At 40.4% G+C, this 12116-nt stretch overlaps 3 protein-coding genes across 3 annotated transcripts; 2 read left to right on the top strand and 1 right to left on the bottom strand.

Annotated features, from left to right (window-relative positions):
* The first annotated feature begins 446 nt into the window (after positions 1-446).
* LOC119077610 (metaxin-2-like) lies at positions 447-2253 on the top strand. Its single transcript, XM_037184831.1, has 6 exons — positions 447-611; positions 1196-1302; positions 1362-1473; positions 1540-1673; positions 1732-1973; positions 2037-2253. The coding sequence occupies exons 1-6, from the start codon at positions 566-568 to the stop codon at positions 2191-2193; spliced, it is 798 nt and encodes a 265-aa protein (XP_037040726.1). The 5' UTR covers positions 447-565; the 3' UTR covers positions 2194-2253.
* On the bottom strand, positions 2233-10293 carry LOC119075643 (DNA-directed RNA polymerase III subunit RPC2). The gene is made up of 14 exons (XM_037182130.1): positions 10144-10293; positions 9901-10055; positions 9071-9845; positions 8743-9006; positions 8478-8678; positions 8214-8420; positions 7942-8152; positions 7617-7885; positions 3629-3838; positions 3358-3564; positions 3138-3300; positions 2918-3076; positions 2722-2858; positions 2233-2653 (listed from the first exon to the last, which is right to left on the bottom strand). The coding sequence occupies exons 1-14, from the start codon at positions 10204-10206 to the stop codon at positions 2276-2278; spliced, it is 3399 nt and encodes a 1132-aa protein (XP_037038025.1). The 5' UTR covers positions 10207-10293; the 3' UTR covers positions 2233-2275.
* LOC119075803 (zinc finger protein 493-like) lies at positions 4614-7534 on the top strand. Its single transcript, XM_037182373.1, has 2 exons — positions 4614-4748; positions 4812-7534. Exon 2 carries the CDS (start codon positions 4818-4820, stop codon positions 7464-7466), a length of 2649 nt encoding a protein of 882 aa, XP_037038268.1. The 5' UTR covers positions 4614-4748; positions 4812-4817; the 3' UTR covers positions 7467-7534.
* Positions 10294-12116: the final 1823 nt, after the last annotated feature.

The raw sequence follows: 12116 nt of genomic DNA, 5'->3' as shown, positions 1-12116 counted from the left end.
GTTTGAAATGTCAACTTGCAAAAAAAGAAAGTTTTTATCAAGTTCACATTTCAAACAATCTGTAATGAGTCAATAAAAAGCATCTGCGTGTCACCGCCTTCGTGATCAACTCAGAAGTGTCTTAACCAAAGTATATAAACACTGAAGGTAACGCAAATCCGCAAATACACACACAACATTATCACGCCAAACGTCACGGATGCAACATAACAAATCTTATATTCACTGGAAACTTTAGATCCGTATTCCTTGCTATTCCCTGAGGATTTGCGTTACCTTCAGTATGTATACCTTGGTCCTAACATGTTGTTTCAGAACCTTGTACGAAACTTCGTTAATTTTTTTTTTAATTTCAGTTTCACCGGTCATCCTCCTTCACCTCTGAACTTTTCTTGTTCGCGCTTCGCAGCTCCATGTATGAGGCGCCGCACGGTTCAGTCACAAAATGTGGTTCACTTTTTTGACAGAACGAAACTGGTCTTCATTTAAGTCATTTTGTTTTCATTAAAAAAATACCGAAAATTTTTCATTACGAAAATAAAAGCAAATTTTTCCGCCTTGTAAAATGGTTGCACACATAGCCAATCAATATTATGATCAGGAGTCTATTGGTGAGTCAATTTCGTATGAAAATAATTCAATTCTTAGCGATATCATTTATCATGGCAAAAAGAAGCAACGAGAAACTAATGGGTATCCGTTTTCCATGTACCAATGTATCCTCTTAATCGTGTCTCTACTTTGATTCTGAGGAAAATACATTTTCGAAATTTTCTGTGGTCTAATCTGAAACATTTATTAAATCCAACTTCCAAACATCAAACCCGCAAGCGATTCAGTTATATAATGGCATGTTGCCAAGATGTTAGGCTGTCACGAGTATGTTTATTATGCTTTGATACGAGGCCCACTTGCACTATCTAAAGACATTAAGGCCAGTTCATACTCGCATACATTTTTGCGATATATGCGACCATGAACTGGCCTTAAGTCTTTTCATAGCACTATCTTCTAACATTAACAGACTGACTTAGAAATGACTCTATGACTCTATCAGCCTCCGAATATTTCTATGCAAATGCTTGTAACCATTTAGTGTAAGTGGGTAGGGTAAATACCCTGGCACCTAAGCCTCTAGTGGGCCTGTTGTGCGTAACCATTTTCTCATCGATTATTTTTTCCATTTATCACTCAGTTTCTGAGCCGTGGCCAACCGATGCGAAACTGTATCAGCCGAATGACGACACTCAAATTTTACTGGCTGAAAGTGCAAGTTGCCTCGCCGTTAAAACCTATCTGAAGGTAAGGTTCGACAAAGCACTTTCAAACTCGATAATCTTACAATTTATTCCGTGCCTCAGATGTGTAATCTGGATTACGAAGTGAAGACCTGTGCTAATGCAGAATTTATGTCGCCCGGAGGTCGAATGACCAAACTGCCTTTTCTTCAATGTGGTGCCTTTGTTATTCCAGGTATATTTGAATGCGGACACGAATTAAAATTGACATTTCTCATACCTTCGTTTCGTCATATTCCAGAAATGGAGCACATTGTCAGCTTTGTTGAAAGCAAGGGAAAATCATTAACCGACGACCTGAAACTGGACGCCGATGAAAAGTCGGATTTGCGAGCGTATTTTTCGTTGACGGAAAATATTTTCTCACACGCCGAGGTATTGAATTTAAGACAGTCAAGTGTCCACAGTAAGTCGAAAAGTTGAATTTTTCTAGTTGTATGTCAGTTGGATCGATCAAAGTGTTTTGGAGAAAGTGACTCTAATACGGAACGGGTCGGCGTTTCCATGGCCATTAAACCATTTGCAGAATTATCGAAAAAAGCAACAAGTGCTGAGACATTTGAAAGTGTTTGAATGGTCGGACATCACAATCGACGAGGTGGCTGAGAAAGTGGGCAAGTGCTGTGAGAATCTGTGTGAGAAACTCGGCGAGAAATTGTTTACGTTTGGTGATCTGTAAGTTTGATTGGTTTCATTAAAATATTTGAGGAGAATTCTAAAACGAAAAAATCATTTCAGACCAACCGAACTGGATGCACTGATATTCGGACACATTTACACCATCATCACCACAGACTTACCGAACAATATACTTGCCGAAACCGTAAGAAATTTCCCAAAACTCTTAAATTTCTGTAATCGGATCGACAGAGCCTATTTCACCGTCAAAAAGTAGCCTTCTGTGAACTATCTGTTGAATTTACAAATAAATCAGTCAACGTTTTAAATCGCTTTATTTGACCGACTTTGCCATCGAACTAGTAGTTCTTCAGCTTCAATCGAGGTATAACGTTCATACTGGTCAATTCTTGAAACAACAGCTTGCATGCGTACGGCATCGAAATTTGAGAAACACTAGCAGACGATTTGCAGTTGTGGCACCACGACGAATAGGCCAATCGACCACAGGTATTGCATACGTCCACATCAAATGCATCTGAAGAGATCATTAGCCGTTCCATGATCAGCATAGACGCTCCGTACGAGATCAGACAATCTCTTTCCATTTCACCAAGTCGAAGACCACCTTCTCGGCTACGACCTTGCGTAGGCTGACGTGTTAACACAGCACGGGGACCTCTGGCACGAGCATGCATTTTATCCTGAACCATGTGCTTCAGTTTTTGATAATAGACCTACCGAGATTATGGGATTTCGGTGAGTGCGAAGAACACTTCGGAAATTATTCAAATTTGACACATACCGGTCCAGAGTAAATGTATGCTTCCAAAGGTTCGCCGGTAATTCCCGAATAAAATATATCTTTTCCCATGTAGTTAAATCCGTGCTTGAAAAGTTCGTCCTGTAGGTCCTGACATTTGGATCCTCCGAACGCCGTTCCTATTCGTTTAATTTTCGGTTGAATTCACTGGAAATTCTATCCGTAACGTCATATTTACCGTAATGAAACTTTCCCTCCAACACTCCAGCTTTTGATCCCAGCAGCTCCAGCGTCTTACCAACTGTCATACGAGAAGGAAATCCGTGCGGGTTCATAATCATGTCGGGTGCCATACCGAAATCGTTAAATGGAAGATCTTCTTGTTCCACAATTAATCCTAAAGAGTTTAAAAAGTTTAAAATGTTCCTGTCGTGCAAGGACAAACGGGGTACACTCACCAGTAACGCCTTTCTGTCCGTGACGTGAACTAAATTTATCACCAATCTCTGGACGTCTGGTTTGGCGCAATAAAATCTTTATCAAAAAGTCCTCTTCTCCATTAGCCGACACCATCACCTTTTCAACGTAACTCGGTTCTGTTCCTTTGTATGTGATAGGCACCTGTTAAAACACAAATTTTGTAACATTTTATGCGGACAAGTAATCAATGAAACCTACACTACTATAAGCAACTGGCTGTTGACCGCTCTCCTTCTGCTCCAATGGATTCATCGAACTAACAGCTGGCATCTCTTTGTTAATCATCGTCTGCTTGTTAACCAACATTTCTCCGGGTGACACAATTCCGTCTGTATCCAAAGTCTCGTGCTTGAATATTATCTTGTTAGTGGTCGCATCTTTGGTGGGACCCATTATTCTATCGTACTATAAAAGGAAATTAGAGAGGTTCATCAAACTCATTGGTAGATTCGTTTAATCGGATAATTACCGTTTGATTTGTGTATCGCTTCACGGTGCATTTGGAGTTTTTGTACACCAAACATCTGCCGTAACCTCGATCAATGGAAGCTTTGTTTAGAATTAATGCATCTTCGATATCGTAGCCGGAATAGCTCATGACGGCAACAGTTGCATTCTGACCGGCTGGCAGTTTGTCGAAGTGGGTCAATTCGATTGTCTTGGAGCGGACCATCGGAGACTGTAATTTTTTTTTTTTAAATGATCGTAAAAAAACATGAAAACAATCAGGCCCTGATTGGCCCCATAGGCATTCTGCATGCCCGAGAGGCTTTTCGATTTGTTGTATGATTTTTAACAAGCAAATAAGACGAGTCTTAGATGTCGCGTCGGACACAATTCTGACTCGGTCTTACCAAAAGAGTAGCTTGATAAAGACTTTAATTTATTAGGGATGTAAAGTGGCCTTTATCTTCCTAGGGAAAAGTATTCAGATCGCTCGTAAAGTAATAGTACTTTACTATACCATGGAAGTAATTTGATATTTCTTATCCAGATGAGTAAAAGCGTCCTAGGGCTTTAGCTCGAGGTTGGTTGATTATGGGCGCTTCCGCTACTTTCCACCACAGATACGTAAATAACTATTATTTTACTTGATTGCGGCCAGAAAACGACTCATTACCGTCTCACTCAAAACCATTTTTTTCGACGTGTAAAAAAAGTTCGCCTTTGGCTTGAAATTCAACCTTTCCACACGCCTCAACAAAAAAATTTCCAGGAAGACAGTACTGTTACTGGACTTCCGAACATTTTAAGTATTAGAATAATCTTTCCAAGAGATTAAGTCCTCGAAATGGCAGGCGTACAATTCTGTTACTTCTATTGTTTACAGAATCCTCTAGTTAGTAACGAATCTCCTAGTCAGTAACGGACGATATTGAGATTTTGAAAAGAGAGTTTATTCTGTAATAGAACAATTGTTGAAAACGTACATATGTTGACAGATGTCAAGATCTGTCAACATCCATTGTGAATAAAAATAAAACGACAGAATAGATAATACGCGGTTTGTGTATTATTTATCTGCCAAAAACCCTATTCTCAACCAATGAAACTTGATCATTTCTCCTAATTCAACGCTCCAGACAACTGTAAAACAATTTCTTAACCTTTTTCTTGTGAAATGAATGAATTGAATTTCGATTTTCCAATAGAAAACCATGCAGACAAACACCAAGGACCATTCGACGAACGGAATGTCATCAACAAAAGCAGCAGAAATCTATCGAAAAGATTGCGGCGGAATCTACTATGTGTGCTTTCATTGCGGAATTCAATTTGCCAGCATTGCCGACACTTTGGTTCACATCGATCACCACTTTTCGTCAGAGAGTGACATGAATGTGGATCAGGCGCCAATGGACATTGTTGACAGAAAATGTGAACTGTTGGACAATGTTACCGAAGAAGTGGTTGATCCCAGTCAGTTGGAACAAATATTTATCGACTGTAGCAAATCGATTGAAACGAATGACGAACAAAGTATGCCGATCAATACGGCCACTTATACTGTGATTCATCGAACAACAGTCCAACCGAGGAAAAACTATTCGGATTTGGAAGGACACTTTGAATGGAAGTGCCTTTACTGTTCGAGTTTGTGGAAGAAATTTACAAAGCTCAAACAACACTTGAGGAAACACTACAAAGATCCGTTGCCCAATGTTATACCAGTTGCTACCGAGAGAGAATTCAGTTCACTAACAAGCACACAGTATTCATTCAAATGCACTCTCTGTCCATCGGAATTTTTTGATTCAATTACATCTCGGCAACACGTTAAAGATTGTCATGCAACAGAACCACTTGAGTGCATTCCGTGTGGACGAAAATTCGTTTCAACGCAATTATTAACCGATCACATGTCAACGGTGCATGATGATGACGATACGAAGCTGGCGATCATGAGTGATAATTGCAAGAACGAGGAACAGCAGGAAATTCAGAACAACAACGAGACATTGCTGTCGCAGCAGAATACGTTCTTATGCATTCTTTGCAATAAGACTTTCAACGGAACACTCAATTTGATGCAGCACACATTTGTCCATTTCAATTTGAAAAATTTTAGTTGCACCCAATGTCCAGCCAAATTTCGCCGCATGGCTACGCTCAGAGATCACATGGTAAAAAAGCATTTGTCCGACATTGACGAGCACATCTTCAACATTCAATGCAGATTTTGCAATGATAAAGTCGAGAATTTATTCGAATTCGTCACTCACACATTCACCAACCATTTAGACGAGGGCGACAGAAACAATTCGGATTTGGATACGATACTCGACTATGATTGTCGATTTTGCTTCAAGACATTCACCAAATGGAACGATGCCTATCAACATTTGGGTGTGCATGCAAAAGATGAACTTCCGGAATGTATCCCAAACGAAGCCACGACGGCAAGAGCTTTTTCCGAACGGGCCAAAAGCGGTTTGTATCGATTCGAATTACTTTACAACTGCAAAGAGTGCCCAAGGACATTATGTGGATCGTTCGAAGCTAGAAACCATTGGATTACCGAACACAAACACGTCATAAAAAGTGAGATCGTTCCAAGCGAAAAATTGAACAAACGCACCGGAAAAGAGTCTCTGAAGTGTCACGATTGTGATGAAGTATTCTGCACACAATTCAATTTGATGAAACACAGACTGATGCACTTCAAAGTGCAACCGTATCGGTGTCCGATATGCGCGAAACGATTCAGTGTCAGCAGGAACGTACCCATACATGTGAATAAGGTTCACAACACGAAACCCGACGATAACTATTGCCAACTCGATTGTCATTATTGCAAGGCTGAATTTTCCGAAGAGATAAGCTTTATCACACACATGTACAACGAACATCTGTACGTCAATTTCAACATCGAGGAAAATCTGGATGGACGATGTCAATACGAATGTCTATATTGCAAAGAAATGATAGCTCAACGCAGTCAGATGAGTCAGCATCTGCTGGAAAATCATCCAAATGAAACGTTACCCGAAACGGAAAGCAATACGATCACCGCCGAATCATCGATGAACTCATTGAGACACAAAGTGGAATTCATTTACTGTTGTGTCCATTGTCCGAAAAAATTCCGCCTGCCTCATCCGGCCAACGAGCATGTCAAATACAAGCATAAAATCGAAAAGAAACCCGTCCAGAAAAAGGAGAAGGAAAAGAAAGCGCCAGTATCACGGGATACACATTGCACTCTGTGCAACATAACATTTTTGACCTGGCGTTCCATGCTCAACCATCGAGCGAAGCGACATCCGGAGACGCACAACAAAGATCGGTACAAAAACCGTCCCACATATTACTGTTCAACGTGCGGCAAAGAGTATCGGGACAAGGGCAATTTGAATCAACACGAAGAGACGCATGCTCGTCTCCAATCGTATACGTGCGACATTTGCAACAAATCGTATCGCACCAAAAACTACATCCAATTGCATCTGCTGAGCCACCGCAACGAAAAGAATTTCATCTGCGACCAATGTGGCCGATCGTTTTACAGTGTCAGCAAACTGAACACGCACAGCCAAATCCATCAGAATTTGAAGCTACAATGTGATATGTGCGACAAGGTGTTTTTCACTCGGTACAATCTGAGCAAACACAAGAAGACTCACACCACCGACACGCGACGGAAGTGTAAACTGTGCGACAACTACTTTAAGTCAGCTAATTCGTACCGGACCCATATGCTATTGCATACCGGTATTAAGAAATATGCCTGTCGATACTGTGACATGGCCTTTGCCCAGTCATCTGGTAGAAGGGGGCATGAAAAAATGAAGCATCACATTGCTTAGTCGATACAAAGGAATGAGAAGAATATTTAGTGATGAAGACGTTATAACATAAATAAATGAATTGAGTTACGCAATGATCGTTTCGTTCATATCTCGTTCTCGACTATGGTTAACCCAATTACCCGAAATAAAAGTTCTGTTCCGACTCACCTGTGGATAAACGATGTTGTACATCAAAGTGTCAATTCGATTTTTCTGATTGTAGCCAATAACTCCCATAGCCTGTTTACCCATAGCGCATTGATAGGTGTTACGGGGACTTTGATTGTGGTGAGGATATGGCACCAATCCTGCGCATACACCGAGCAGTGTGAACGGTTCGATTTCCAAATGTGTCGTTTTCATTGGATCAATTTCGGCCTCGTTGTAAGCAATGAAAGAATCATTCTCTTCGTTCACATCCAGATATTCGATCAATCCTGTGGATTACGGTTTTTGAGCACAAAAATTCGAATTTTGAGAATCCAGATGTTACCGTCCGACAAGAAATCTTCGAATTTTCGCAAGCCCGAGTTCAGTTCATCGATGTGCTCTTGCTTAACCAATGTTTGGCCATTTTCGACAATAATGTACGGTCTGCATAGTCTACCGCCGTCGGTGTGAATATAAACGGTTCGTTGCAAGTGAGACGTGTGAATCGACACGAAAGGGCCAATTAGGCGTCTGCGACGCATTTGACGAAAATTCTGTAAATTCGGTAGATATTGGATCGTTGTTGCGCATTCTGCTCATGGTGAAAACATTTACCTTAATCAAGCGTTGATAGCCATAAGTCACACCCAATATGTTACCGTTGATGAACACCATAAAGACCTTGGGATTGTTGATTGGTCTTCCACTCAAAATCCGGATATCTTCGACACCACTATTAAAAGCAGTACGGATGACCGGCGCTTCGTCGACTTCCGTTGTGATGTGGGTCATCAGTGCTAAATTTTTAACCAGACCACATGCCTACAACATTGCAAGGTAGAGACATCAACGAATCACTTTGCTGAAAAATAGTCTCACCTCTCCTTCTGGTGTATCGCTGGGACAAAGCATACCCCATTGACTTGGTTGCAGGGACCGAGGTCCGGACACTTTTCTTGTTTTCTCAAACTGAGAATTTACGCGTGTCATCATGCCAAGGGCGGAAATGTAACTTAATCGGGACAGCACCTGAGTTACTCCAGCACGTTCCATTTTGAAACGTTTAATCGTCCAATTTCCCTGTAACCAATGTGCAAATGTACTTCTGATAAATCTCACTAATTGTGGTTGATGTAACACGTACGGTCGAAATAGCTGTTTCTAAGCCGATTGTAATTTGAGCGGCTCTCATATGTTTGACCACATCGAATTGAGCGGCTTTGATTTTGGGTATATTTTTGTCAGCAATCATTTTCAGTTCCCAATTGAAGCGTTTGAACAGATCTTCGAACATCAGCGATAACAGTGAGCCGGCCAATTCGAGTCGTTTGTTGCCGTAATAATCTCGATCATCGACTGACGATGGATTTATCTCAGCTGCCATAACTCGGCGAACCATTAGCGCAACCTATAAGGGAATTATTCTTCGTCTTACTCGTACCCAGAGAGATTTTACTTCTGCGCAAACTTACGTAGATCGCTTTCATTTTGAAGTTAAAATTCTCCACGGGAACATGAGCCAAAATGGTCGTGGCTAATAATTCACGAGCCTCATCAGCTGGCGTCATCATTTTCGTGGCAGCGGTTCGAAACCGCTTAACAACCAATTTGGAGCCCATGTACTCCAGAGCGCGTTGTTGGGTGAAAATCTTCAAATTCAATGCATCTAACAGCGACGGTCCGAATCGCTTTTGCGTTTCCACATCAATGCCCACTAATTGCATAACTTCTTGGTCGGACGTAATGCCCAGTGCCTTGAAAATGATAGCCACTGGAATGTCATCAGTCATCGAATTGTGCTTCAGATAATATTTGCCGTGACGGCATATCAAATTGGTGCGAGACTTTTTCTCGTGAGTCGAACTAGTGACTTGACACTGAATCACCCCATTGTAGTCTTCCGTAATCATTTTATTCCAAGAAAGCTGTTCCTGGATAAGAATAACCTTCTCCTGTCCACGAACCACAAAATAGCCGCCTGGATCGTGAGGACATTCGTTCAGCTTGGATAGTTCGAATTCCGATTTATTTGATAGGACGCAGTTCGATGAACGAAGCATCACTGGCATTCGCCCGATTAATAAGCTGTTTCGAACGACTCGCTGCGTACCACGCGTATATTCAATGTCCACGGTTATGGGAGCCGAATATGTCATATCCCGCAATCGACATTCATGGGGTGTTGTTTCTTTTGTTATGTTGAAACCATTTTCTACGTCTGGTTTTCCTATATACACATTCAGATACCTGCAGGTAGAAATTTAGTAAACAACAAGGTAACCGGCAGAGATCGTCAATTTACTTTAAGTAGAACATGGGATCGGCATCGCTCGTAACTTTATCGTTGGCTTGAACGATTTTCTTGATGTCAACATTAACAAAATAGTTGAATGAATCGATATGTTGCTTTACCAGTCCTTTCACCTGTAAAAATGCTGGTACCAACTTCCATTTTTCCTGTTGACATAGTTCAAAGTTTTTGTTGGAAGTTGAAGTTTAACTTTGCCGGTTTTTTCTCTAAATCGTACTTGCTTCTTCCACTCACCTTTAATTCTTTTACAGGTTCCGACAGGGACTTTCTTTTTTCTTCAATTTTGTTTTTTGCCATTATGTCAGGAACTTTTGTCTTCACCGTATTTTGGATCGCTTAAGTTCAATAATACACATGTCCCTGACAGCAAACCAAAAACATATGAAAATTCACAATGCCAACATAAGTTGTCAATTTTGAAAAGCCGATTGTGAATTGTATTGAGTAGTAGAGCAAAGAGAGAGAGAGAGAGAGAGAACCAAACAATTTTGGTGGAAAAACGTACATTTTATTCGAATGAAATTCGTAATAATTTACAATCTCTCGCAATTTGAAATCATTTATCGATTGTGAGTGGTGTATAGAAGAATTATGTTAACAAAATCATTTCGGATCGCAGTGTCGTTCCGGATGGAAATTCCAGTATGCGTTACTCACATTTGCGTTTGCGGGAACTAGGTCGACCATGTCGACGCTAAGCCATCATGGACTGCGTTGCAAAAAGAGTGCGGGCCGTTATGCGAGACACGCAATGGTCAACGATTACATCAAACGGGCTCTTGTCACCTGTAAAATCCCAGTAATTCTCGACCCTACTGGGCGCAATCGTTCGGACGGGAGGAAGTCTGATGTTAGTTCCCTGGAAGAATGGAAAACCGATGGTTTGTCACTTTGCATGCGCCAAACAAATCCTCAGGTCAATTTCGAAAATGGGTGGCATTGGTTCAACCATCTGGGAGTAGTTCTCGAAAGAAGCCTTTTCTGCTTTTTGTTAACACGACAACTGTAGTAATTCTCAATCGATTTTTAAAAAAATGTTTGGTGGAGAAAGGAATTAATTCCTCAGGTTAGGTTCTAAGATAGATTATGTTGGTCTAACGAACAAGCTGATGTTGCTAACAGAATTTTTGTATCTATTTCAATAGTATTTTTCTTGTTATGTGACTTTGCCTTGTAAACAAAACCGAATAAATAGAACAAAAATTAACGAGTGTGAAGTTAAATCACACGAGTTTAAGTCGTTTAAGTTTCATTGAAAACATGTGTCATTTTGACAAATAGATACATTTTGTTGAATTCATTCATTACAGTTTGTTTGAAATGTCAACTTGAAGTAAAAAAAAGTTTTTATCATGTTGACATTTCAAACAATCTGTAATGAGTCTGTGTCACCGCCTTAGTGATCAACTCAGAAGTGTCTTTACCTGTTCTTTCAGAACATTGCGAAAATGGGTGGTATCGGTTCAACCATCTGGGAGTATTTCTCAAAAGACGCCTTTTCTACTCTTTTTTAAAACGATCTGGAGTCTTGTTATTTGATTTTGCCTTGTAAACAAAACCGAATAAACAGAACCAAAATTAAAGAGTGCGAAGTTTGCGGCCAGAGCGAAGCGAGGGTCGCAATTCACACGAAAATACCGCTCGGAAATGTGAAAAAAGCAAATAAATTTTATGGCTTTGTGGTTATTGTATACTTTCTATGACTCGTCGTTGTGCTTTCAAATGCGTCCCTTTGCCATGAGAACCACTGACTGTAAGTTAATGCTGGTAATTTTCCATAACAATTTCAGAGCTAGTCGCAACAACATAGTTTCCGCCAGTAACAATTTACCAACGTGAGGCTGTTTCATTCAATCGAATTAAAAGTTTTGAAAAAAGATTCACTGAGTCAATCTCGGAATCAATCAATCAATAGGTTTATTCCAAGTAACTGTAAACACGAACTTTGACAACCCGAACAACGATAATTTCATCCATAGCAACGTCGCTTATGTATTATTGAGGTTATGATTCTATGGATGAAATTTGACAATTCATATGGCCTTGGAACAAACCTATCAAATTCGGTATCGATGCATGCATTAAGTCAAATATACAACCAGACGGTGAAATGAAATTGTCATTCAATTTTCTTCCCGAGCTGAAAATTTTGACAGATGACCCACACACTTTGTGTCAAAATTTCATTTCACCGGTCGGTTGTGTAC

This window comes from Bradysia coprophila, chromosome III (assembly GCF_014529535.1).
Source record: "Bradysia coprophila strain Holo2 chromosome III, BU_Bcop_v1, whole genome shotgun sequence".
In the NCBI taxonomy this organism is placed as follows: domain Eukaryota; kingdom Metazoa; phylum Arthropoda; class Insecta; order Diptera; family Sciaridae; genus Bradysia; species Bradysia coprophila.
This window is presented reverse-complemented; position numbering and strand designations above follow the sequence as displayed.

Bases quoted from the DNA above. Each gene is read 5' to 3' on its own strand.
- LOC119075643 (XM_037182130.1), bottom strand. From the start codon at position 10,206: ATGGCAAAAAACAAAATTGAAGAAAAAAGAAAGTCCCTGTCGGAACCT. The intron at 7,886-7,941 runs GTAACATCTGGA...CGTAATCCACAG, and splicing joins CGAAGATTTCTTGTCGGACG to GATTGATCGAATATCTGGAT. The intron at 2,859-2,917 runs GTAAATATGACG...TTAAACGAATAG, and splicing joins GGAGGGAAAGTTTCATTACG to GAACGGCGTTCGGAGGATCC.
- LOC119075803 (XM_037182373.1), top strand. From the start codon at position 4,818: ATGCAGACAAACACCAAGGACCATTCGACGAACGGAATGTCATCAACA.
- LOC119077610 (XM_037184831.1), top strand. From the start codon at position 566: ATGGTTGCACACATAGCCAATCAATATTATGATCAGGAGTCTATTG. The intron at 1,303-1,361 runs GTAAGGTTCGAC...TCCGTGCCTCAG, and splicing joins CCGTTAAAACCTATCTGAAG to ATGTGTAATCTGGATTACGA. The intron at 1,474-1,539 runs GTATATTTGAAT...GTCATATTCCAG, and splicing joins TGGTGCCTTTGTTATTCCAG to AAATGGAGCACATTGTCAGC.